Genomic DNA, 24,189 nt, shown 5'->3' with positions numbered 1-24,189 from the left:
CAATTACTTACCTCACTACTAAAATTCTATGAAAAGCGTGGTAATGCAGCACGGGCATAATATTTGTTCGTATCAGGATTTTAAGTACTGATGGGCATAGTCATGCACCCTCTCATTCCCGCAACTGTGCATGCTTTACCATCACACTATATGTGCTTCTGGTACTTGATATCCCCCTTGCCAATTATGTAAATACACTTTTATAAAAAAATATTTGTTTTGCTTATTTTTTGAGTAAATTGCACTCTATGTCTGGTGGATTGTATCTTTCACTTTACACCAGGTTTAGCACGTACTTTAACTTTACTCTAGGATACATCATCAAACGTACATAATTTATTTGAGATTTGAATGAAACTTCGATCTAAATTCAAAAAGGTTTCATTTGGATTTCACAAGATTTTCCTTCAATTTTATGAACTTATTTCAATCCAGCCTGATGTAAAGTAAAAGTATATGGTAAACCTGATGCAAAGTGAAACAAGACACAATCTGCCTGTGCAAAGTACGGTTTACTCTTCTTTTCTTTTTTTCTTTTTTTTTTTTTGTGAATGATGAGGCGGCTGACGTGGCCTCGCATTGGCTAGGATCGGAGCTCTCGGTCGATCGGCGCCAGAGCCGGAGCCAAGCGCCTAGCGAGCGGCGACCGGATTTTTGCCTAGTTTTTCGCGGTGAATTTCAGTAGACGCCGAGGGAGTGTCACGTTCTCCGCCGGTGGATTCCGGGAGATATTTCTGCTGGGCCGGTTGGTACCTACTACTAGTAGTAACGTGGCCTGTTTGGCTGTGTTACCATGGTCTCTCTCTCTCTCTCTCTGTTTTTTTTTTTTTTGGGTTTGTTTGGTTGTTTGTGTGTGTGTGTGTGGTGGAGATCAGTTGAGCAAGGTGCCAAAGTGGCCTCGACTCGACTCGGCTGGTTTTCGAACGTTGAGAGGCTAATTGTCGGGATCTATTGGCATGGGTGCGTGTGCTGAAGCTGACATGTACAAGTGGCCACCATGCAATGCATCCACCCGTACGAGCGACCAGTGGCGAAGGCAGAGACGACGACGTTGAGCTCGGACAGCGGAAGAATTTTTTTTTCTACTGATAACAACCTTTTTACAACATTTTTGGTGATCTATAGTGAAGAACGCGGTGGCAGATCGAGCTCGGACAGGAAAATTGTTTTTTTTTCCTTGCATTGCCAATAACGATAATTTTTTCCTGGTTTTCGGTGATCGGTGAAGACAACTGCCCTCTGTTAGCTCTAGCGTTGGCTCGGTTGGTACGGTGCGACGATGTGCACGTCATCAACGTTTCTACCTTATAGTTGTCAATCATCGACGGTTGCTAAAATTTATATAGCCTTAAATCGTGTTATGTACTGCTTGAGTAGATTTTACAAAACTCAGTAGTTTGTTGTTGTCACGAGTAGTTCATCGAACAACAATACAATAAGTATACGTTGCCAGGAGCCAGCGGATGTGTATTGTGGCGGCAACCGAGGCAGAGTTGTCGCCTGAATGTCCGAGCACCAAGATGGAGCCGGCGGATGTGGGCTACGACGGGGATGGAACTGTAGCTAGAGTGGTCCGACATGGAGTCTGAGCCAGCGAACATGGGCTGCGGCAGGGATGGAGTTGTTGCCGGAGTGGTCGAACGCGGAGTCGAAGCCGGTGGACATGGGCTGCGACAACGGCCGGGATGGAGCAGTTGTCGGACAAACGTGGAGCGAGGATGACGAAGCCACCGGCGACGAGCTCCGGTCTGACGTGGACGGTGGAGGACGTGCTCGCGGCAGCCGCTGGCGATGAGCTCTGACGTGGCGCGTGGATAGTGGAGGACCTACTCAATATGGAAGACATGGCCGCTAGCGATGAGCTTTGACATGAGGCACGTGGATGTTAGAGGATGCAGCCACCAACGATGACCTCCGACGTGGGGCATGGACGACGGAGGATGCGACCGCCGGCGACAAGCTCCAGCATGGGGTGTAGAGGGTGGGGCCATTGGCGATGACGCCTCAATGCTCGGCTCCTAATACCTAGTAGGAATCACCTGATATCTGGTAGCTAGGTATCATCCGATACCTTGCAAGTATCATTCGACATGTGGTGGAAATCGTCTGATACCTGATAAGTATCACCTAATACGTAGTAGGAATCATGATAAGTATCATCTGATATCCGATAGATATCACTTGATACTGGTTAGGTTTCAAGACATGATATCTCAGAGGTAGGTATCAGGACCCTGATACCTAACTGATATCATCCTGTTAGAACGGGATTCCGTTGTATAGCAGCCCCACTCGTGGTTTACTGTGAAATGCTATAATATGAACAAGTTGTATATTGTAGCGGTAGACTCATTTTATTGTGCGCTTCGGATTTTTTTTAAGACCAAACGCTTTGGATTTTAACCCACTAAATCAGAGGATCCATTATCTTCCTAGATTCGACCCAATCTATTGTATACGTAAATTTAAAGTACTAATTAATCCTTCCATGCCACAATATAAACAATTTAACTACATATTTACACTATACATAGCCAGAAATGGTTATATTTTGGGATCGAGGGAGTATTTGTTTCTGATCTAATAGAGATGAGAAATCCGCTAATCAGAATAACACCACGGATAAGTACCTAGACCATTAGTTGGGAAACAAATAAAATCATTATTGCAAAAACATCATCTTCTTCTTCATCTTCTTAGTGTACACAACACCAACTCGATCATCATCTCGTCGCACTAAACCCATCTTCCCCAACCCAAAGACAACGAACTCGCTGGCCACAAATCCATCCAACCACAATTAACCACTGCTAAGCTACGGTGCCCCACTTCACTTGCCGGGGACGAAGTTGGTGGCGTACGCCCAGGCGTTGTTGTTGACGGGGTCGGCGAGGTGGTCGGCGAGGTTCTCGAGGGGGCCCTTGCCGGTGACGATGGCCTGGACGAAGAAGCCGAACATGGAGAACATGGCGAGGCGGCCGTTCTTGATCTCCTTCACCTTGAGCTCCGCGAACGCCTCGGGGTCGTCGGCGAGGCCGAGCGGGTCGAAGGCGCCGCCGGGGTAGAGCGGGTCGACGACCTCGCCGAGCGGCCCGCCGGCGATGCGGTACCCCTCGACGGCGCCCATGAGCACCACCTGCACCGCCCAGATGGCGAGGATGCTCTGCGCGTGGATCAGGCTCGGGTTGCCGAGGTAGTCGAGCCCGCCCTCGCTGAAGATCTGCGAGCCCGCCTTGAACCACACGGCCTCGCCGAACTTGACGCCGTTCCGGGCGAGGAGCTCCGGGAAGACGCAGCCGAGCGCGCCCAGCATCGCCCACCGGGAGTGGATCACCTCCAGCTCCCGGTTCTTGGCGAACGTCTCCGGGTCGGCGGAGAGCCCCGCGGTGTCCCACCCGTAGTCGCCCGGGAACTCGCCGGTGAGGTAGCTCGGCGGCTCGCCGGAGAGCGGGCCGAGGTAGAGGACGCGGTCGGCGCCGTACCACGGGCTCCCCGACGACGCCGCCGGCTTGGGCTTCGCGGCGGTCTTGCGCATGGTGATCCGCGCCTCGCCGAAGAGCGCGGAGGAGGTCGACGGCGCCGCGCGGGCCATCACCGGGGAGGAGAGCGCCATGGTGGCCGCGGCCATTGATGCAGTGAGCTGTGAGAGCTGAGAGAGATGGCGATGAGCGAGCGAGTGTGAGTTGGGAGTTGGAGATGGCGCGAGAGTTTAAATAGCGCGGGAAGTGAGGGGGGATCGAGTCCTTATCTTGGGAAATCTAAAGGCGGCTCGCGATTGGCGCGCGCGCGTGGGGCGGGGAGATAGGGGAGGCTGATGTGGCGGCGCGGTGGCCAAGGAGAGGATATTCTAGGGTGGGGTTTGGGTGCGTGGAGGCGTGTGAGCCGCGGGTTTGTCCGAGATTTTTCGGCGGAGTTTATAAGTTTCTCGAAGATTCTTGGTGAGCTTAGGGTGAGCTGGTTTTCAGTTAAAACTGATAGTGGCAGTGTAAAAATGTGGGATGACTATTCTTCGTAGTATTATCCTTCAATATAAACTCGTTTGATGGTTTATATGTTAGTCACTGAAAGGTACTATAGGATTTGTTTGGATAAGAAGTCATCCTTTCTTTTATATAATCGATAAAGTTGTTCGTCATAACTCAAATGTATAGGAAAGGATCACAAATTCACAATATGTAGTATTATTTTTTAAAAAAGTATGTTCATATCTATTTTCGAGAGACATAAATTGAACATAAGTTATAGTTAAGAGGAGGAACGTAGTTGGGTAAACTGACCCAGCTTTGTGCGCCCCCATCTGTACTCCTATGCTCCTAGGAACCATCTAGGCGGATGCAAATCCTCTGCAATACTGCTGATGCAGTAGCGGTGGCTAACATATGGGTTCAGGCCCATACGTCAGTGTTTGCTACTACATCAGCGGTACTGTAAACAATCTCCACTGACATCAGATAGGGCTCATTAGCTTAATCCCAATCAGAAGTGATGTCTAGATCTCCTTGTTGGTTCTTCCATGAAGCATTAAAACACGTACCTGAACTTCTTTGCTCAACTATTGAAGGACTCCCTTAGGTCAATGGGAAAACTCGCTCTGTAACAACACAATATATAGCTGGCTTTATTTATATATCATGAATTTTGAACTAATATATACAAACCAACAGGCTTAAGGCTATTTATCTAAAGGAGCGTTTGAACCTCCATAAAATCTTTGCACATGCGTAATCTACGGGTCTTTGCCTTTACACAAACAACCCGAAATATAAATTTAAAATAAAATTATTCCATGTTATTGTTGAATTTTACTAAATCTTTTGAGCACCAAAAAGTAAGAGACTTGTGCTGGAGTGCTGGGTGTACAATTGTAGGGTTAGTTGGATTTACGTCATTATAAATATTACGGTTTAAAAATATATCATTACTATTTAACTATTTAGAATCATGCCATTATAATTTCATAAGTGTTAATTTATGCGAACTTTTTTTTTGTCAATCACAATTCTCGATGAAACTGCTGGGAAGCGGTTTTTGTGACGAGACAGTTTTGCGAACCCCGCCCAGGATTTAGGGCCTGTTTAGTTCGTGAAAAGAAAATTTTTAGGTGTTATATCGGATGTTTGACCGGATGTCGGAAGAGCTTTTCGGACACGAATGAAAAAATATAACTCGCCTGGAAACCGCAAAACGAATCCTTTGAGCCTAATTAACCCGTCATTAGCACATGTGAGTTACTGTAGCATTTATGGCTAGTCATAGACTAATTAGACTTAAAAGATTCGTCTCGCGATTTCCTTCTTCATGGACTAATTAACTGTGCAATTAGTTTTTTCATCTATCTATATTTAATGCTTCATGCATGTGTCCAAAGATTCGATACGATGGTTTTAGGGAAAAAATTTGGAAAACTAAACGGGGCCTTAGAGCGATACTGCCAGATTTGGGGATTTGTAAACCCACGCTACACACTGACATTAGCTCGCCCACATCCGCAAGCAGCATGCAAATGACGATCATCGATTGCTCATGGAACAAAACGGAACAACACAGCAATTCATCTGGCTCATAGGAACAGATAAGTAAACCTAAAGCATGCGGCATTGTTTATTTCAGAACGGCAACCTATGCTTCAGTTTAAGAGTACATGAGATCACTCGCAGTATATAGGAGATTCTAAGTCCCAACCAAAATTAACTTCTATCCTTTTTTTTTTTCCTTACTCTTATCCACCGATCATCAAACTAACAGAACGAAAACGAACAAATCTCCAGTCTTTCAGTCCACGTCTCAGCAGACCACGCACTCTGTTTCTCACCTGCAAAATTGTTCTCAAGTAAGCAATTCTCAAGGGGGGGCTGCCTGCTTTCCTTCCATCAGTTGCTAGCGCTCGCTGGGAGGTAGTACTGGTAGTAGCCTAGCACGGCAAGCAGGGCGACGAGCGCGGCGGCCACTGCAGCAGCAGGGCCAGCCCAGGACCAGTACGACTGGGCTTTCTTCCTCCTCAGGATCGCCTTCGGCAGCGGGGCCTTGCTCTTGGTCACGACGTTTCTGCTGTACCGGACACTCTCCCTCTGTTCTCTCATCACCGGAGCAGAAGCAGGAGCGGAGTCGTCCTCTGCTTGTGCCTCCGCTGCTCCATCAGACCTGTTGTCCGATTCAGTGGACGCCTCGGTGTCAGCTGCCCCAGCCCTCCTCCTGGCCCTCATCTCCTCTCTCTGAAAATAAGTACATTGACATGGTTACAATGTGGCAAAGCGAGAGAGATAAACATGGTTACAATGTGGCAGCGAGGAAGAGGGATGATGATGACGACGACTTGTCTACCTTGAGTTTCTTCTCTGCCTCCTTTTGTGCACGGGCTGCTGCCTTCGCTGCTTGCTTCTCGGCCAGCTTCTTCTTCCTTTCCAGGGCAAGTCTATTCTTCTCCATCTCCTCCTGTCTCTTGATCTCTTTCAACTTAGCTACATCAACCTCTTTAGGCTTTGGCTTCTCCTTGGGAGACTCGGCCTCATAGTCATCATCAACATCCAGAGAGGATTTAGCCTTAGATGGCTTAGCTGTTGCTTTCACGTGGGACTCATCTTTGGGAGAAACCTCTGCTTGGGGAGCAGGCGCTTCCTTGGCTTGTTTTGCAGGCATTTTTGATTGGATAGGCTCTTGTTCTACAGGTGGTGCTGCTGCCTCTGTTTCAATAAATATGGGTTTCTCATCAGGATTCCTCATCCGGCCATCTCGGCTAAGCTGTCGACTGTTGAGGGAGGAGAGGATCCTTTTCTCGTAGTCCTCTCTGAAGGCCTTGCTGTTGCACCATTCTGCCACGAATTTGTCAACCTATAAAGAGTACAACAGAAGTTTAGTTAGGACATTTTTGTTAAGTCGTAAAAGATGAACAGTTATTAAAACAATGCTCCAGAGGCGCACACACCTGTGTCTTGTAGAGCTCTTGCACTTGTGCAAGCTCACTCCTAGAAGCAAGATCCCTAGCTTTGCTCAGAAGTTGGCGGTTTTGATGGAATGATGCGTTCTAGATAAACATGGGAGCATAAGAGGTATCAGTAGAAAGACAAATGAACTCCACATCCTCAAAGTCAAAAGCAGCTAGCTTAAGCATGCTAATATATACTCCCTCCATTCCAAATTGATCTACATATAGTTTTTTTGAGGTTATTCCTAAATGATCTACATATTTGTGTTCATAAATTAAGTCTATTCGTTATTTGTGCATTGGAGTAAATGGACATTGATGCATGCATCCATGCACACAAGTATTTATAACCCACATGCAATATCTTGATTTGCTATTGGCTAGGAGATAGTGGGGATGGTGCATGCATCGAGTTTGTTGCTAGAGTAAATATAGTACGAGAGAGTTATTAGCTTTTATTGGTCTTGGTGTACCTATGAAATATGTAGATCAATTTGGAATGGAGGGAGTAGTAACTATGAGACAATTAATTACTAAAAACATGTTTCATCACCACATGTTAACAGGTTACCCTTATGCAGAGGTATCAATGAATCATGAAGGAAATTCGATTGGTAATTATAGTGTCAGTATATACATAGAAAAGCACCAAACTTGGGGGGAAAACAAAAATTAATCTGTCTTACAGCTCAAGGACGTGTAACTGAGGTTATGTGAAGACATGCAAATATATGTATTTGCTGAGAACTGTAAATCCAGTGTTACCGGCACATAGACATAGGAATCCATATCCGTCATGGATTTTCAGGTATCTGATTTAGCAAATGCTAAATAGTCAAGGATTCACCTAATATAATTAATTCTGTTATAAGGACTTAAGCATTTCACAAAATCTCTTGTACGCAGCATATGTTCTACTCCCCTTGTCCCAAAATATAAGCACTTTCTGGAATTTTCACGATGATTAAGGAGAGAAGTGAAATTAAATGGGGGTGCTTGTGCTTGGTTGAGAAGAGGGATGGTAGAGATTAAATGAGAGATGGAATTGGTTGATATGGGGGAGTAGGTGGTGACAAGTAGCTATATTTTGGGACTGTTTTGGGACGAAAGGGGGTACATCATTCTAGGCTTTTCTAGCACACAGAAAATTATCTAGTCTGTTTATCCATACCAGGAGCCCAGGACATTTATAACTGTTCCATCCACTTATCCACAAAAAAGTCTCTAGAGAGGATAGAAAGTTGGCCGCTGACAAAAAAAAAACAACCTAGACAGACTTCATTTTCACACTTATTGATTATTCTATCCCCAATGCCTTTTCTTTCCCCTCCCCAACAAAGCAATGCGTTTCTGCCTTGACTACCAGTTACACTCTGCTGGAAGATGCACCACCAGTTGAGTCGAGTCAGACACATGTTGGCAAAGCGAAACAAGTTGATATGTCAAAAATTTTGGACCCATGTGTCCCGTAACACTGTGTGCAACACAACTGAAGTAACTTTAAAAAATTAGGTGTTGCTCCTTCTTAGTCCAGGCATACCAGGTAGATAGTATTAGAAGAGAAAACATGATGCCCTGCATGAAAGACATTAAAGACACATTGACTTACATAGGCATCTCGTGCATGTCTCAATTGGACCAATGATTCATGTGCCTTGTCCTTTCTGGCAGTGGCAGCAGTTAAATCTTCTTGAAGCGAACCCATCTCCATGTCAATAGCCTTTAGCTCATCCTCCAGGACCTTAATTTTAGACCTGACTGCTTGTCGCTCCTTCTTTACTCCATCAATGCCCTCCCCGATGATCTGAAGTAACAGTTGCAAACAATGTTTGGCCATTATTAATTATATTTTTTTTTCAAGAAGATAAATGCACAAACAAATATTTAGTTGTATATACTTACTTTAACCTGATCCTGTATGGCGTCTCTTTCGACCACTGTATCTTGGATTTGAGCTCGGTTAGCAGAAGTGGAGATGACTTTCGGTCTGGTCTTTTCAAGCTCTCTAATCTGTTTGATCAACCGCTTCTCCTCATCCAAGGGTATGCTCTCATGAGATATGCGGTCGTTCAATCTCTTGATCTAATAGGACAAAGCAATGGAGAAGGCACAAACATGTAATCAAATATTGGACTGAAGAACAGAAAAATAAATTATCATAGGTTAACCGTACTGCCGTACCGATTTCTCAAGCTCTTCAATTGAAGAACATATGCCTGCACCCTGTGCCCGGATAGCATTGTTTTCATCGCGGAACTTTCCTAAACGGTTTCTAAGAGGTTCTATCGCCTTCAACTTCTCACTTACAGCTTCGTTGTATTGCTTGTTCTCAGCAGCCAATGGCTTCAGCTCTGAGATAATACCGAAGCGCTCATTCTGCAGATTAAGTTCCAAAATCAGACATATCACCAAAATTTCGTAGTCTGCTCAAATTGGCAACATATTCTAGGCTCTAGCATCAATAGCAGATGACAGTTGTTTTAAACAAGTTGTAAGGAATATAACTTCTTGCTGATTTAGGATAAAATTTAAACAAGATTGACCATATTTATATGAACTAGAACTGTAAGAACTAGGACCATACCTTCTTGGCTTTTATAGCCTCAAAAATTTGAGAACGAGCTTGAATCTTCTTCTGGAAGTCCTTTTCTGCCTGATCAATCTTCATTTTCAGCTTAGGGTCCTCAAGTAAGCGGATCTTGACAAAGAAGAAGCTATGTGTTTTCCTAGCTTCAGGCCAGTCCTCCTCTGCATCCTTTGGGGGTGCCAAATCAGCGCCATTTGAGGCTCCATTTGCTGTAGCTGTGCTGTTATCTGAACCAAAAAGAACCGCCTCCTCACGTTCCTTGGCAGTTGCTTTACTTTCATTCTCTTGGAAAAGGTTCACTTCTCCATCAGTTACTTTAACCTCTGCTGGTGCAGCCTCAGTTCCAACAACCTCCATTCCCATGTCCCTTCAGATATGTAAAAGGAATCAGTAAACATCACAGCATAAATGAACACACATCCAGTAAGATCATATTCATCATATGCAAGGGCAATTGGTTATAATATGTTTTTCGGAATTAAGAAATGCGACCACACAGGATAAGAAATCAGGCAAAATTCACTGAAAACATTATGTGCCAGAATGACCCCACTTACCTGGAAACGAAAACAAGAACACTACCCTAGTAAATCAATTATATGCAAGCCAAGTCCATACCTCTTTTCTCCACTTAGTAACTCCCTCCGTGCCAAAATATAGCAACTTCAGCTACTCCCTTATCTCAACAAATCACAACCATCTACCGTTTAATTTCTCCAGCTGAGACTGGGATGACAGCCAGGTCCTCATCTCAACAAATGAAAACCATCTCCCATTTAATTCCACCAACTTCCTTAATCACCGTGCAGAACTCCAGAAATGCTTATATTTTGGGACAGAGGGGATATTCAATATGGTTCAGACAGAAAAGGCACACAGATTACCATATCATGATCTATACATCAAAACGAATATATCTCCACACTGTGATACAAAGTTCAAGTTAAACCATGACCTAGGGAATTATGCAATCACACTACGCCTACCCACAAACCAAATAGGCATTAAATCCCACATCCAAATCCCTGCCCGAGTGTAACTCCCTGAAATCATGCATGCAAATCACACAAACAGAAACCAAATAACCACACACAAATCTAGGCCTGTGAGGAAAGTACGAACATCGGTTTGGGGCATGTGCACCATAACTAATGAGTCATGCTGTGCAGCCAAGGCGGTGAGGTGTACACTAAACCACAGGTGCACACAAGCCAGTCACAACATTGCTGGCTATCATAGCGCATACAATGTTCAATAAGGTGACTAGGTGGTCAGCAAGGTTAGCACCTACAGACACCTAACCCCGCCTAAGATCAACTTGACAAGAGGTTTCCTAGCAATTAGCAAACATATCACATAAATAAAGACAATTAAAATATCAGCACTAGAGCCCCCAAGGAAGGTGCACCACCAAATGCAAAATCACAGCTGCGACATGGCACATAGCTCCTAGCACGCCATGCCTAGGGCTGACTTTTAGAACATTAAGCACATCAAATAAGGATGGCATGGCATTAGGTGTTCAATGTGATGCATTTTACAAAGTAGCTTATTGTGGTATGTTGTGTCCTGCTGGTATCTGGTAGCATAGCTGCACCCTAATAAACAAAACTAGCACTGTGACTCACAAAGAACCACAATTGGGACAAGATAGCCGTGACGCGATAAGTAAACATTTCCCTCCTCACTCCATCATATTCACTGGTCACTCTACTGAAAGGAAAATAACCTTCCCTTCCCTTCTCTCATTCAAGAGAACAGAAATATAGATTACACATACGGTTGTCTAAAAGCATACAACACAAATTCTATCACCAAGGAATGCTGACCCTTGCGGTTGCCCAGTAACTCCGATGATCCAATCACTACAACTCAGATACTCCGCACTATCGCTCAGCATCTGACAAGGCTTCATCACCAGCGACAAAATCAGTTGCTACCAAAAAAAGAACTTGCCTAAATCGCAGCATGGTCAGCACACGAACGGAACAAGAACTACAAGCAAAAACGAAAAAGGAAAATTAACTCCCGTACGAACCAAAGTTTCATGTGGGCACGCAGAATTTTGCATAGGTAGCACCCGTTGCGATCCAAGCCCATCTCCACCGCCAACCCAACCAAAAACGCAGGTGTGATTTCACGAGGCTTCGCAGATCACATTCCTACCTAAGTTTCCAGCATGCACGGATCTGTTGGATTCAGTGGGGATGGGGGTTGTGATCTGGTCAATGGGGAACCCAAGCGATGTGGCGCGGAACCCAAGCGGCCAGGCTGATCACATTCCTACCTAAGTTTCCAACATGCACGGAACCCAAGCGGCCAGGCTGATCCAGATCTACCCAATACCATCAACCCAATTCCCCCCTCCTCCAAACAACGAAACCGAACCGCAACAGATCACAACCCCCATCCCCACTGAAAGAAAAAACACACACTCCAGATCGCGCCACCGCAACACCCCGCCCCGCCCCCATTCTCCCGTGGCGCGGTAGATCGGGCACACACGGATCGGCCTAATCTGAGGGGAAAAAACAACGAGAACACGAGGGGGAGGATCGGATCACCGGGCTCACCTGGCGGTGGCGAGGCCGCGCTCTGATCTGGCGGCGGTGGCGGAGGTCGCCAAATCTAGAGGCGAACGCGCGGCGAGAGAGAGAGAAAGAATTTACAGAGGCGGGGTTAGGGCCGTGCGTGCAAGAGTACTGGTAGAAGCCAAAGGGGAAGGGGAAGCGAGGCAGTTGGGGTATTTTATATGATGAGCTGGATTTTTTTTTTGTTTCTTTTGCGGTATTTTCACTTTTTTTTCTTGAAAAACTACTATGCCTAATTCGTCTTTCTTTTTTTTTCTTTTGTGTTGGTGGAAAGATAATTCTATCAGATTTTAATTTTAGACCGGCATGCTTCTTGTTAAAGGGAGAGAACGAAAGAGAGATAGGGTCCTCTGGAGTTGGAGTTGGGAGCGCAGCTAGTACAATTTTTTGGAGCGATCTGGCCTACTCCACTCCATTTTTTTGTGGAGCTGGACCGTTTGGTTGCGCTCTAGTCAGAACTGAGGTGAATCTGAGAGTTGGAGCTGCCATAGGCTCAGGTGAGTATTGCAGAGGAACCTATCTCTCTTTCGTTCTCTCCATTTAACAAGAAGCATGCCGGTCTAAAATCTAAAAGAGTTATCTTTCCACCAACACAAAAGAAAAATAAGAAAGACAAATTACGCATAGTAGTTTTTTTCAAGAAAAAGGGTGAAAAACCGCAAAAGAAACAAAAAAAATTCCAGCTCATCATATAAAATACCCCAACTGCCTCGCTTCCCATTCCCCTATGGCTTCTACTAGTACTCCTGCATGCACGCCCCTAACCCCGCCTCTCTCCTCTCCTCCCTCTCTTGCCGCGCGTGCGCCTCTAGATTTGGCGACCTCCACTGCCGCCGCCACCGCCGCCAGATCAGAGCGCAGCCTCACCGTTGTCAAGTGAGCCCGGTGATCCGATCCTTCCCTCATGTTATCCTTGTTTTTCCCTGTCAGATTTGGCCGATCTGTGTGTGCCCGATCTACCGCGCCGCGGGGGAATGGGGGCAGGGCGCGGTGTTGCGGTCGCGCGATCTAGAGTGTGTTTTTTTTTTCTCGATGTGGTGTTTGGATTCAGTGGAGATGGGGGTTGTGATCTGCTGCAGTTCGGTTTCGCTGTTTGGAGGAGGGGGAATTGGGTTGATGGTGTCGGGTAGATCTGGATCAGCATGCCCGCTTAGGTTGCGTGCATGCTGGAAATTTAGGTATTTAGGTAGGGATGTGATCTGCGAAGCCTTGAGAATCAACAGCTGCGTTTTTGGTCGGGTTGGCGGTGGAGATGGGCTTGGATCGCACAGGTGCTGCTACCTGTGCAGAATTTTGTACGCCCATGTGAAACTTGGTTCATACGGTAGTTAATTTTCCTTTTTCATTTTGCTTGTAGTTCCTGTTCCGTTCATGTGCTGACCATTGCTGCAATTTATGCAGGTTTTTTCTTTTTGCAAATTCCGTAATAGAAGAATTGGATTGCTCCCAAAAAAATTGCAATAGAAAATTACCTGCTCAAAGTTAAGTTTGACATGTCAACCTAGCAAGAATGGTAACTTTCGCAACGCTCAATTCCTATCAAAATTGGTAAAATTGACTTGGATCCGGAGTCAAATTTAGCATATATCTACGCCTAATCATTATTATTATTATTTTCCTTCAAACCAAGCATGTCAGCACCGCCACGAAACGAAAACTTGTCCCAGAATCCAAGCACAAATCCCTGCCAACCACCCAACCAACCAAAACATCGCTCTCGATCACATACTTCACTAGCATCGATCCGATACCCGCCGGTTAATCACAACTACCAACGAACACACCAACCCAGGATCCATCCATGCGCATGGATCTGGACGCCCCCACCTAGTCACCAAAAAACCACCCGCACCATAATCAAACGCATCCATCCCGCAGAAAACCAACCAAAAGAACGCGACACGGATCACACACACCCCGCGGATACGGTACAGATCGAGCATGAGCACGGGCCACAGATCTACAGGAGAAGCCGCAACGAATGGACCCGCCCCGATCCGATCCGACGGCGAGAGGAAGAAACAAGAGGAGAGAGAGAGAGAGCCCGAGCTGCTGCCTCACCTGGCCGGCGCCGCCGCCGAGGCGAGTGGAAGCTTCGCCGCCGCCGCGGGATCGGAGGGCGTGAAACCCTAGGCGAGGAGAGAGAGATGCGGGGGCGCGCAAGAGCACGAGACGGGAGGAGATAGTACTAGTAGCAGTTGAAGAGAGGAGTACCTCGATGGGTCGCTGCGGGTGGAGCCCGCCTCCGCGGTGATCTGACGTGGCGCGCGGGGACGGTGGGGCCGAGCGGCGGATGGAGGGGTCCCCTGATAAGCAGATGAAAATCACCAAATTTCCATGGAAATGTGGAATCTTACCCCCAACACAATGCATTTAAAAAAGTTCAAATCCTGCTAGTTCTTGGAGCCGGTCATCTTATCGTATACTTCCTTCATCCTTAAAAAAACTTAACCTATAAAAGTTCCTCCGTCCTCAAAAAAAAAACTTAACCTATAAGAGGATACGAGTCATGTGATCCCTTCTAAGACAACAAATCTGGCTACCCTTTATCTAGAGGATACGAGTCATGTGATCCCTTCTAGGACAACAAATCTGGCTACCCTTTATCTAGAATCTAGATCACATCCCTTCTTAGGTTGAGTTCTTTTTGGACGGAGGAAGTATGCTCTTCTTACCATGTCCAAAATTTAGACATTAAGGACCCCACAAACAGCAATTCAAATGGGAATTTGCCCAAGTGAGTGGGTTGAAATGTACCATCACATGGGGTTACTCATGAGTTCATAACCCTAACTATCGGATTGAGGGGTTGTTTGGTTGGCTTCTAAAGATTGCCATGCCAAACCTTAGGCATGCCACAATTTGTTAGTGCAGTGTTTGGTTGGTTGCCACACTTGTATCATGCCTCACTTTACAAAATCATTGGGCCTACACGTTATAGACTCAAATTCTTACCAAACTTAGCCACACTTGTGGCCAACAAATTGTTAGCCTCACTTTTTGTGGCATAACATACTTGTGACAAAGTGAGATATGGTAAACTTAGCCATCAACCAAACAACCCCATAAAGTAAGGTGCGGTAAACTTAGCCATCAACCAAACAACCCCATGAAGTAAGGTGCGGTAAACTTAGCCATCAACCAAACAACCCTTGAGTTCCTCTCAGTTCAGCATTAGCGCAGACGGCAAGAGGCACACGTGTATTCGACAGTTTGACACAAGCCATTAAGAGTGCTTCGGCCGCTAGGACAATCTTCTCAGGTTCACCCTCTCCTGGCATCAGAAAGGAAAAAAAAACATCAAGTTTTTTAGCATCAAGCTAAATTAGTTCGGGTGGTGAGGTTGGAAACTCACCTCCCGCGCACGCAAAATGAAGCAACGCATTTTCTTATGATTAATTAAGTATTTATTAAACTGTTTTAAAGATGGATTAATATTATTTTTAACGCAACTTAAAACCTTTTGCAAAAAAAATACACCGTTTGGTAGTTTAAAAAGCGTACGTGGGGAATACGAGGGAGGTGAGTTGGGAAATATGGGGAAGAATACAATATCATTCGCATGAACAACATATCATTTGTGATTTACTGGATGAACATTCGCAGGAACGGCATATCATTTTTTGTTCTAACGATAGGTAGGAATGGTTAAAATTACCTGGGTTCCATCATGATCAAAATGCAATGCTTCATCATTGCTCTCCTGATGAACAAATCACAATGAGGAAATGAAAAACTTCGATAAAAATTACATTTCAAAAAAAAAATCCATCAAAATGATACAAACGTAGAAAGTCGCAGCAGTGCAACATATAATATCTACGATATTGTATAGCCTCAGTTATTATTTCAGGAAAAAATAAGGGAAATTTATTACCCTTTACCTTGAAACAGAGGACAATATCTCCTTCCCTGATGAGTCGGCATTCTCATGATTCTAGCGGGATGGATTATAGTCGGATAGCCTTCCGGACATTGATCCATTCATCCTCTTCAACCCCAAATCCTTGAAACCTCACTCGGACTTCCTATAACAATAACGAAGAAATAGAGCTAAATTAAAACATGCAAAAGGTTTAAATGTTTCTCAATTCTTTAATTTGCTTTAGGATCTACTAACCCATTAGTTCACATCTCGGCCGTTGAGCCCCTTAACGGGAATAACTAAGGCTCATGCGAGAGAGAAGATAGATATAGCACTTGCGATGTCTGATATACTTTTAGCTCTCACCGAGTCTCGCCCCACTGAGCTATTGCTCCAGTGAGGGCAGAAGGTGAGAGTGACGATGCTTTTAAGCAGAGAACATTGGACAATGCTCCCATAATACAGAAGTACGACACTGATCGTGCGAAGTAGGAGTCATCAAAATGCAAGTGCTTGATGGTGATCAAGAGCTCCATTGTGGAGGCAATAAGGGGAGCAATCCCACCGCCATAGAGTACCTTCAATGGGTGGAGAATCAGTTCACTGGTTCTTTAAAGGCCTGTGCGAAATCCCTAACAAGAGGTTAGTAACCATGTAGTATACTAGCGAAGGGGTTAGAGAGCATATTTTGAAGATGAGTGGCATCGCTTCAAAGCTCAAGAAGATGGACTTTGGTTCTTCTTGATGAGTTCCTAGTTCACCTTAATTTTTTCTCCTTGCCTTCAATTTTTGAGGCTTTTGTTGTGAACTACAATTCATTGCCCGAAAACTGGGACTTTGAGAAGCTCATTGCCAAGTGGTGCAAGAAGGGGCACTATCAGAAGGATTGCCCTGAATTCCTGAAACATCTTATAAAGAAAGGGATTCCGTACGAGGAGGACTCTTCAAAGAGCAGAAAGACGCAATAGTAATGTGAATGTTGTATGCAATGAAGTGAATGTTGCATGCAATAGTGTGTCTTCCTCGTCTACGAATGTAAGAAGTAAGCGCAAACGATGCAATGAGGAAACCACGGCGAAATTGTGGCACTGTCGTTTAGGCCACATTTCGAAGGGGAGAATTGAACGATTTATTAAAGAAGAAATTTTGTATCCGTTAGACATTACGGATTCAGAATATTGCATAGATTGTATTAAAGGAAAGAAAATCATTATGATCTAAAGATTAAAGCAATAAGGTCCAACCGTGGAGGAGAGTACTACTATGCTCGGCATACCCCTTATGGCCAAATACCTGGACCTTTTGCAAGGTTTCTACAGGAAAATAGCATATGGCATAGTAGCCCAGTACTCCGCACCGGGCGAGCCTCAACAGATCGGAGTAGCAGAAAGACTATGGATGGAGGCATTAAAAACCGTTGCCCATATTCTTAATCGAGTACCAAGTAAGTCGGTGCCCAAAACACCGTATGAGCTATTGACAGGAAGGAAATTCATGCTAAATTATGTACGGGTGTGGGGCTATCAAGTTGAGGCAAAGTTATTTAACCCAAATATTGGGAAGCTAGATCACACCAAGACAGTCAGTTGCCATTTCATTGGCTACCCTAAGAAGTCGAAAGGTTTTCGTTTCTACTGTCCTGATAGACACACCAAGTTCGTGGAAATGAGACACATTGTTTCTAGAGGATGAGATAGTCAGAGGGAGCATGGTACCCCGATAAATTAATCTTGAGGAGAAACGGGTACATCTACCTACTCCGATGATTCAAGAACCCTTTTTCTCGATACCTATTGATGTTACACCGACAACACAGAATGCTGTTGTGACAACACCTGATGTTAGTTCTCTTGTGACAACAACGAATGAGCAAGAGGAACCTGAGATTCAGAATCCTACAGAACTAGTTGTCACACAAGAGGAAGAGCAACATCAGCCCCAAATAGAAGATGTACCACAACTTAGAAGATCTCAAAGAGAAAGAAAGACAAATATTCTTAGTGACTACCAAGTCTATGCTAGTGAAGAAGTTCAAACACAGGGTGATCCCACCTCGTTTGAAGAAGCCATGAGAAGTGCTCATTCATCGAAGTGGCTTGAAGCCATGGAAGATGAAATAAGATCAATGAGTACCAACAAAGTTTGGGACTTAGAAGAAATTCCTAAAGGAGCCAAAACAGTAGGCTGCAAATGGGTCTACAAAATAAAATGTGACTCTAAAGGGAATGTAGAAGGATATAAAGCATGACTTGTGGCAAAAGGGTTTACTTGAAGAGAAGGAATTGATTATAATGAGACCTTTTCTCCCGTGTCAGGTAAAGATTCCTTCAGGATCGTAATGGCACTTGTGGCATATTATGATCTAGAACTACATCAAATGGATGTAAAGACGGCATTCCTTAATGGGGATTTATATGAGAACGTCTACATGGCACAACCCAAGGGTTTTGTTGTGGAAGGAAAAGAATAAATGGGATGCCATATGAAGAAATCCATCTATGGATTAAAACAAGCCTCCAGACAGTGGTTCTTAATGTCTGATGAAGTAATAAGAAGGTTTGGGTTTAATGAGAATGAAGAGGACAATTGTGTTTACGCAAAGTTCGGAAATAGAAGATTTATTTTCCTAATCCTATATGTAGATAACATCCTACTCGCTAGTAGTGATGTTGATCTACTATTGGAGACGAAAAAGTTTTTGTCCTCGAATTTTGATATGAAAGATCTTGGTGAAGCCTCATCTGTTCTAGGAATAGAGATTCACCGAGATAGAAGAAAAGGGGTTTTAGGATTATCGCAAAAGGCATATCTGGAAAAAGTACTAAAGAAATACAGTATGCATGCGAGTAAGCCTACACCTGCTCCCATAATCAAGGACGATAGATTTGGGAAATTTCAATGTCCTAGGAACTAGTTTGTGATCGATCAAATGAAAGTTGTTCCACATGCTTCGGCTATCGGAAGCTTGCAGTATGCTCAAGTATGTACGCGCCCTGACTTAGCTTTTGTTACTGGGATACTTGGCAGATATCAAGGAAATCCAGGAATAGATCACTGGAGAATGGTAAAGAAAGCTTTGCGTTATGTGCAAGGCACAAAAGGCCTCATACTAACGTACAGAAGATCTGATTTCCTAGAGATAGAAGGGTATTCAGATACAGATTTTGCGAGAGATGTAGATGATAGAAAGTCCACATCAGGCTACATATTCACTCTCGCAAAAGGGGCTATTTCGTGGAAAAGCTCCAAGCAAACCGTCATAGCATATCATCGACGTTGTATGCCGAGTTTGTAGCTAGTTATGAGGCCACAGGGCAAGCAAAATGGTTAAAGAAGTTGTACCTGGGTTGAAAGTAGTTGACAACATTCAAAGGCCACTCAATATGTACTGCGACAATGAGCCAGCAATGTTTTATGCTCACAACAATAAGTCGAGTGGTGCTACCAAACACATTGACATTAAGTTTTATGTTGTGAAAGAGAAAATCCAGGATCAGACCATTAGTCTGAGCATATAAGAACAAAGGAAATGTTAGCAGATCTGCATACAAAAGGCTTACCGCCCAGTGTGTTCAGAGAACACTTAACCAGCATGGGTTTTATAGGAAAGCTTATGATCCTTGGATTACAAAAGGGCCTAGTGTTTATTTCTAGATGAGGAGGTGCATTGTAGTCGTTGCGTCTGATGGTTCAGTAGTGACTATCAGATGAAGCGTGCTCTATGCATCAATCTATTGAGAAGTAAATGTTAAGTAAGAGAAGTAAGAAAGGTGGAGATCAAAGGGGAGAATGTTAGTTGCGATCTCCGGGGGAATCGGGAAACCGATTCCCCACTCCGCCTACGCGCCCTGATCGGGGGCGCCAGCCGCTCTATTGGTAGTGGGCCCCTCTCACGCAGCGCAATATAAAGAGGGGGTGCCGCTGGGCGCGCGAACAAAACATTCGCTGCATACACGAACTCCCCACAAACCCTAGACTCCTACCAATCTGGGACGCGCTGAAGTGAGGGGAAATGCCCTCGTTCTCGCTGCCGCTACCGCCGTCGCCTACACCGACATCGCCGACCCCGGGGACATCTATGCCGCACCGACACCGTCGTCATGTCCGAGTCTACCTCTAAGGGTGAAGGTATGTGTCCCACATCTCTCTCTCTCTCTCTCTCTCTCTGTTTACTCCCACAAGCAATCAACTATACCGCTATGAGCTTAGACATCCACCCCTATGATGTGCACCTAGTGATCCTACAATCCTAACAATAGCAACTTCAGCTACTCCCTTATCTCAACAAATCACAACCATCTCCCATTTAATTTCTCTCCACCTACTTCCTCATCTCAACAAATGAAAACCATCTCCCATTTAATTTCACCTACTTCCTTAATCACAGTGCAAAACTCCAGAAATACTTATATTTTGGGATATAGGGGATATTCAACATGGTTCAGACAGAAAAGGCACACAGATTACCATATCATGATCTATACATCAAAACGAATATATCTCCACACTGATACAAAGTTCAAGTTAAACCATGACATATGGAATTATGCAATCACACTACGTCTACCCACAAACCAAATAAGCATTAAATCCCACATCCAAATCCCTACCCGAGTGTAACTCCCTGAAAATCATGCATGCAAAAAATAACACAAACAAAAATCAAATCACCGTACACAAATCTAGGCCTGTGAGGAAAGTACGAACATCAGTTTGGGGCATGTGCACCATAACTAATGAGTCATGCTGTGCAGCCAAGGCAGTGAGGTGTACACTAAACCACAGGTGCACACAAGCTAGTCACCACATTGCTGGCTGTCATAGCGCATACAATGCTCAATAAGGTGATAGACACTACTAGGTGTCAGCAAGGTTAGCACCTACAGACACCTAACACCGCCTAGGATCAACTTGACAATGGGTTTCCTAGCAATTACCAAACATATCACATAAAATAAAGACAATTAAAATATCAGCACTAGAGCTACCAAGGTAGGTGCACCGCCAAATGCAAAATCACAGCCGAGACATAGCACATAGCTCCTAAAACATGCGCCGTGCCTAGGGCCGACTTTTAGAACATTAAGCACATCAAATAAGGATGGCATGGCATTAGGTGTTTAATGTGATGCATTTTACAAAGTAGCTTATTGTGGTATGTTGTGTCTTGCTGGTATCTGCTGGCATAGCTACATCCTAATAAACAAAACTAGCACTGTGACTCACAAAGAACCACAATTGGGACAAAATTTGCTCATAATAGAGATGAGAAGATTCAACAAGAAGATAGCCGTAACGCGATAAGTGAACATTTCCCTCCTCACCCCCATCATATTCATTAGTCACTCTACTGCTTTCTAGAAAGGAAAAGAACCTTCCCTTCCCTTCCCTTCTCTCATTCAAGAGAGCAGAAATTTAGATTACACATACGGTTGTCTAAAAGCAGACACCACAAATTCTAGCACCAAGGAATGCTGACCCTTGGGGTTGCCCAGTAACTCCCATGATCCAATCACTACAAGTCGGATACTCCGCACTATTGCTCAGCATCTGACAAGGCTTCATCACCAGCAACAAAATTAGTTGCTACCCAAAAAAAAACTTGCCTAAATCGTAGCATGGTCAGCACACGAACGGAACAGGAACTACAAGCAAAACGAAAATTAAAATTAACTACCGTACGAATCAAAGTTTCACGTGGGCGCGCAGAATTCAGCACAGGTAGCACCCATGCGATCCAAGCCCATCTCCACCACCAACCCGGCCAAAAACGCAGGTGTGATTCGCGAGGCTTCGCAGATCACATCCCTACCTATATTTCCAGCATGCACACAACCCAAGCGGCTCACATCCCTACCTAAATTTCCAGCACGCACACAACCCAATCGGCTAAGCTGATCCAGATCTACCAGACACCATCAACCCAATCCCCCTCGATGAGCATTCCCCCCAAACAGCGAAACCGAAGCGAAACCGAACCACATCAGATCACAACCCCCATCCCCACTAAATACACACACCACATCGAGAAAAAACACACACGCACACACACACAAACTCCAGATCGCGCCACTGCAACACCACGCCGTGCCTCCATTCCCCCCGTCGCGGTAGATCGGGCACACACACGGATCGGCCAAATCTGAGTGGGAAAAAAAAACGAGAGCATGAGGGGAGGAGGATCGGATCGCCAAGCTCACCTGGCAATGGCAAGGCCGAGGCCACGCTCCGATCTGGCGGCGGCGGAGGTGGCCAAATCTGGAGGCGCACGTGTGGAGGGAGGAGAGGAGAGGAGAGAGGTGGTGTGCGTGTGTGCAGAACGAGTACTAATAGAAGCCAGAGGGGAAGGGAAGCGAGGCAGTTGGGAGTATTTTATACTATGAGCTGGATTTTTTTTGGTTTCTTTTTGCGGCTTTTATTCAACTTTTTTTTCTTCGAAATTGCTATGCAAACAACCTAACTTTTCGCCGTTTTTTCCTTTTGGGTTTATGGAAAGATAACTTTGTCTTTCTTTCAGGTTTTTAGACCAGCATGCTTCTCAGCAAATGGAGAGAGAAAGAGGGGGGTTATCTAATTATTTCATGTCTTTTTCAGAAGCAGATGATCTTAATTATTTAAGAATGGATTTGGTCAATTTATTATCCCCTTGTCAAATATATATATATATATATATATATATATATATATAACAGTTAAACTTTATAAAAGAAATTCATTTCTACATTATGCTTTATAAATAAAAAGACTTCTTAATAATTTTCTACATGCTCTCTCGACTCACAAATTAAGAAGTTTATCTTTTCAATATCCACCACCGCAAACTAATTTATAATGCTATCTTCTCATGAATTTTAACTTTACCTCTAATCTGCCCACCAAGAGGCTAGAAATGGACTCTCTATGTAGGATGGACCACTGGTGGAGAAACCCTCTTTAGTTCCGATTTGCAACCTTCTTTAGTCCCGGGTTGCATATCGGGACCCTAAACTCGGGACTAAAGATGGTTGAAATAATTAGGTTAGTGGCGCCACCATCTTTAGCGGGACTAAAGGTTTTTTTTCTTTTTCTTTCATTGTTTTTTTGCTATTTGCATATTACCCAAATCATCACAGATCGAATGAACAAAATCAACAACAAAATCATCCATGTTCTTCAAAACTAATTCATAGCTACACTACTTCACAACAACAATAACAATAAAATCATCCATATTCTTCAAAACTAATTCACAGTTACACTTCTTCACAACTACACGCGTTCATCGGAGAAGAGAATAACAAAGAAAGAAAGAGATCTCTTTCTTTAGAGCTCCTGCCGGTCACGCTCGCCGCTCTGTTCCTCCGCGTCGTCGCCGGCCCGGGCCCGGCGCTCCTCCCTCCCGGCGAGGACGAGGGCGCGACGCTAATGGCAACTCAGCTGCCTCCCGCCCGTCAACGCCTACCGCCGCACGCCACCATCGCCTCCCCCGACACCTCCGCCTCCCACACCCCGACGCAGCCGCCTGCCGGCTCCCCTCCGGTAGAGGGGAGGGCGACACCGGCCGCCGGCCGCTGCCTCCCGCTCGCTGCCGCTGCCTCCCCTGACACAACTGCTTGCCGCCTCTCCTCCGGGAGAGGGGAGAGCGCTGCCGGCCGCCGCCTCCCGCCCCCCGCCACCCCGGTCAAGGAAGAGTGGATCAGGAGAGGAGGGGAGGAGAGAAAAAGGATAAGGAGAGATGGAGAAGGTTGAGGCAGAAGATAAGGAGAGAGGGAGAAAGCTGAGGGAGAGAAAAAAACATAAGGAGTTAAGTATGTGCTATTTTTAATTTTTTTTAAAATGTTGACCAACCGGGATTAAAGATGGTTAGGAACTGACACGCGTCTAATAACCTTTTGAACCGGGACTAAAAATGATTATTAGTCCCGGTTGGTACCAATGGACTAAAGATCCAAAATTACCCTTGGGCTTTTGAATCTTTACTCCCGGTTACTGCTCAAGCCGGGACTATTGTGGATTTTGACTAACCCAATAAAGATGCATTCTCCATAGTGGACTGATGGAGGGATTACATTAAAACATGATTTTTTTCACTAGCCTACGCTTTTTTTTTCCAATTACAGATAACAAACTTTACGTATCCATAAATACGCTCGAAGTAATAGACTAGCAGCAAATTCGTATTCTCATTGAAATCCAATTAAGAGAGCACATCCGCGTGTAAAATTGTTGCAGTTAAACAAATTTA

At 44.8% G+C, this 24,189-nt stretch overlaps 2 protein-coding genes across 3 annotated transcripts; both read right to left on the bottom strand.

Annotated features, from left to right (window-relative positions):
• Positions 1–2,642: 2,642 nt before the first annotated feature.
• LOC127784559 (chlorophyll a-b binding protein 1, chloroplastic) lies at positions 2,643–3,701 on the bottom strand. Its single transcript, XM_052311888.1, has one exon. It carries the CDS (start codon positions 3,626–3,628, stop codon positions 2,831–2,833), a length of 798 nt encoding a protein of 265 aa, XP_052167848.1. The 5' UTR covers positions 3,629–3,701; the 3' UTR covers positions 2,643–2,830.
• Positions 3,702–5,577: 1,876 nt separating this feature from the next.
• On the bottom strand, positions 5,578–14,284 carry LOC127784323 (proton pump-interactor BIP103). 2 transcript variants are annotated; one of them, XM_052311546.1, is made up of 8 exons: positions 14,162–14,284; positions 9,507–9,876; positions 9,104–9,298; positions 8,825–9,004; positions 8,532–8,726; positions 6,923–7,021; positions 6,322–6,828; positions 5,578–6,212 (listed from the first exon to the last, which is right to left on the bottom strand). In XM_052311546.1, exons 2-8 carry the CDS (start codon positions 9,870–9,872, stop codon positions 5,871–5,873), a joined length of 1,884 nt encoding a protein of 627 aa, XP_052167506.1. In that variant the 5' UTR covers positions 9,873–9,876; positions 14,162–14,284; the 3' UTR covers positions 5,578–5,870. The 2 variants fall into 2 exon arrangements, with proteins under 2 accessions (XP_052167506.1, XP_052167505.1); XM_052311545.1 differs by lacking the exon at positions 14,162–14,284 and adding an exon at positions 10,128–11,565.
• Positions 14,285–24,189: the final 9,905 nt, after the last annotated feature.

This window comes from Oryza glaberrima, chromosome 9, assembly GCF_000147395.1.
Source record: "Oryza glaberrima chromosome 9, OglaRS2, whole genome shotgun sequence".
Taxonomy (NCBI): Eukaryota; Viridiplantae; Streptophyta; class Magnoliopsida; order Poales; family Poaceae; genus Oryza; species Oryza glaberrima.
Note: the sequence above shows the minus strand (reverse complement) of the source record. Positions and strands in the feature narration are given on the sequence as shown.

Coding starts and splice junctions, on each gene's coding strand:
- LOC127784323 (XM_052311546.1), bottom strand. CDS start 9,872: ATGGGAATGGAGGTTGTTGGAACTGAGGCTGCACCAGCAGAGGTTAAA. Junction 6,829..6,922: donor AAGAGCTCTACAAGACACAG/GTGTGTGCGCCT, acceptor TACTCTTTATAG/GTTGACAAATTCGTGGCAGA. Junction 6,213..6,321: donor AGGCAGAGAAGAAACTCAAG/GTAGACAAGTCG, acceptor ACTTATTTTCAG/AGAGAGGAGATGAGGGCCAG.
- LOC127784559 (XM_052311888.1), bottom strand. CDS start 3,628: ATGGCCGCGGCCACCATGGCGCTCTCCTCCCCGGTGATGGCCCGCGCG.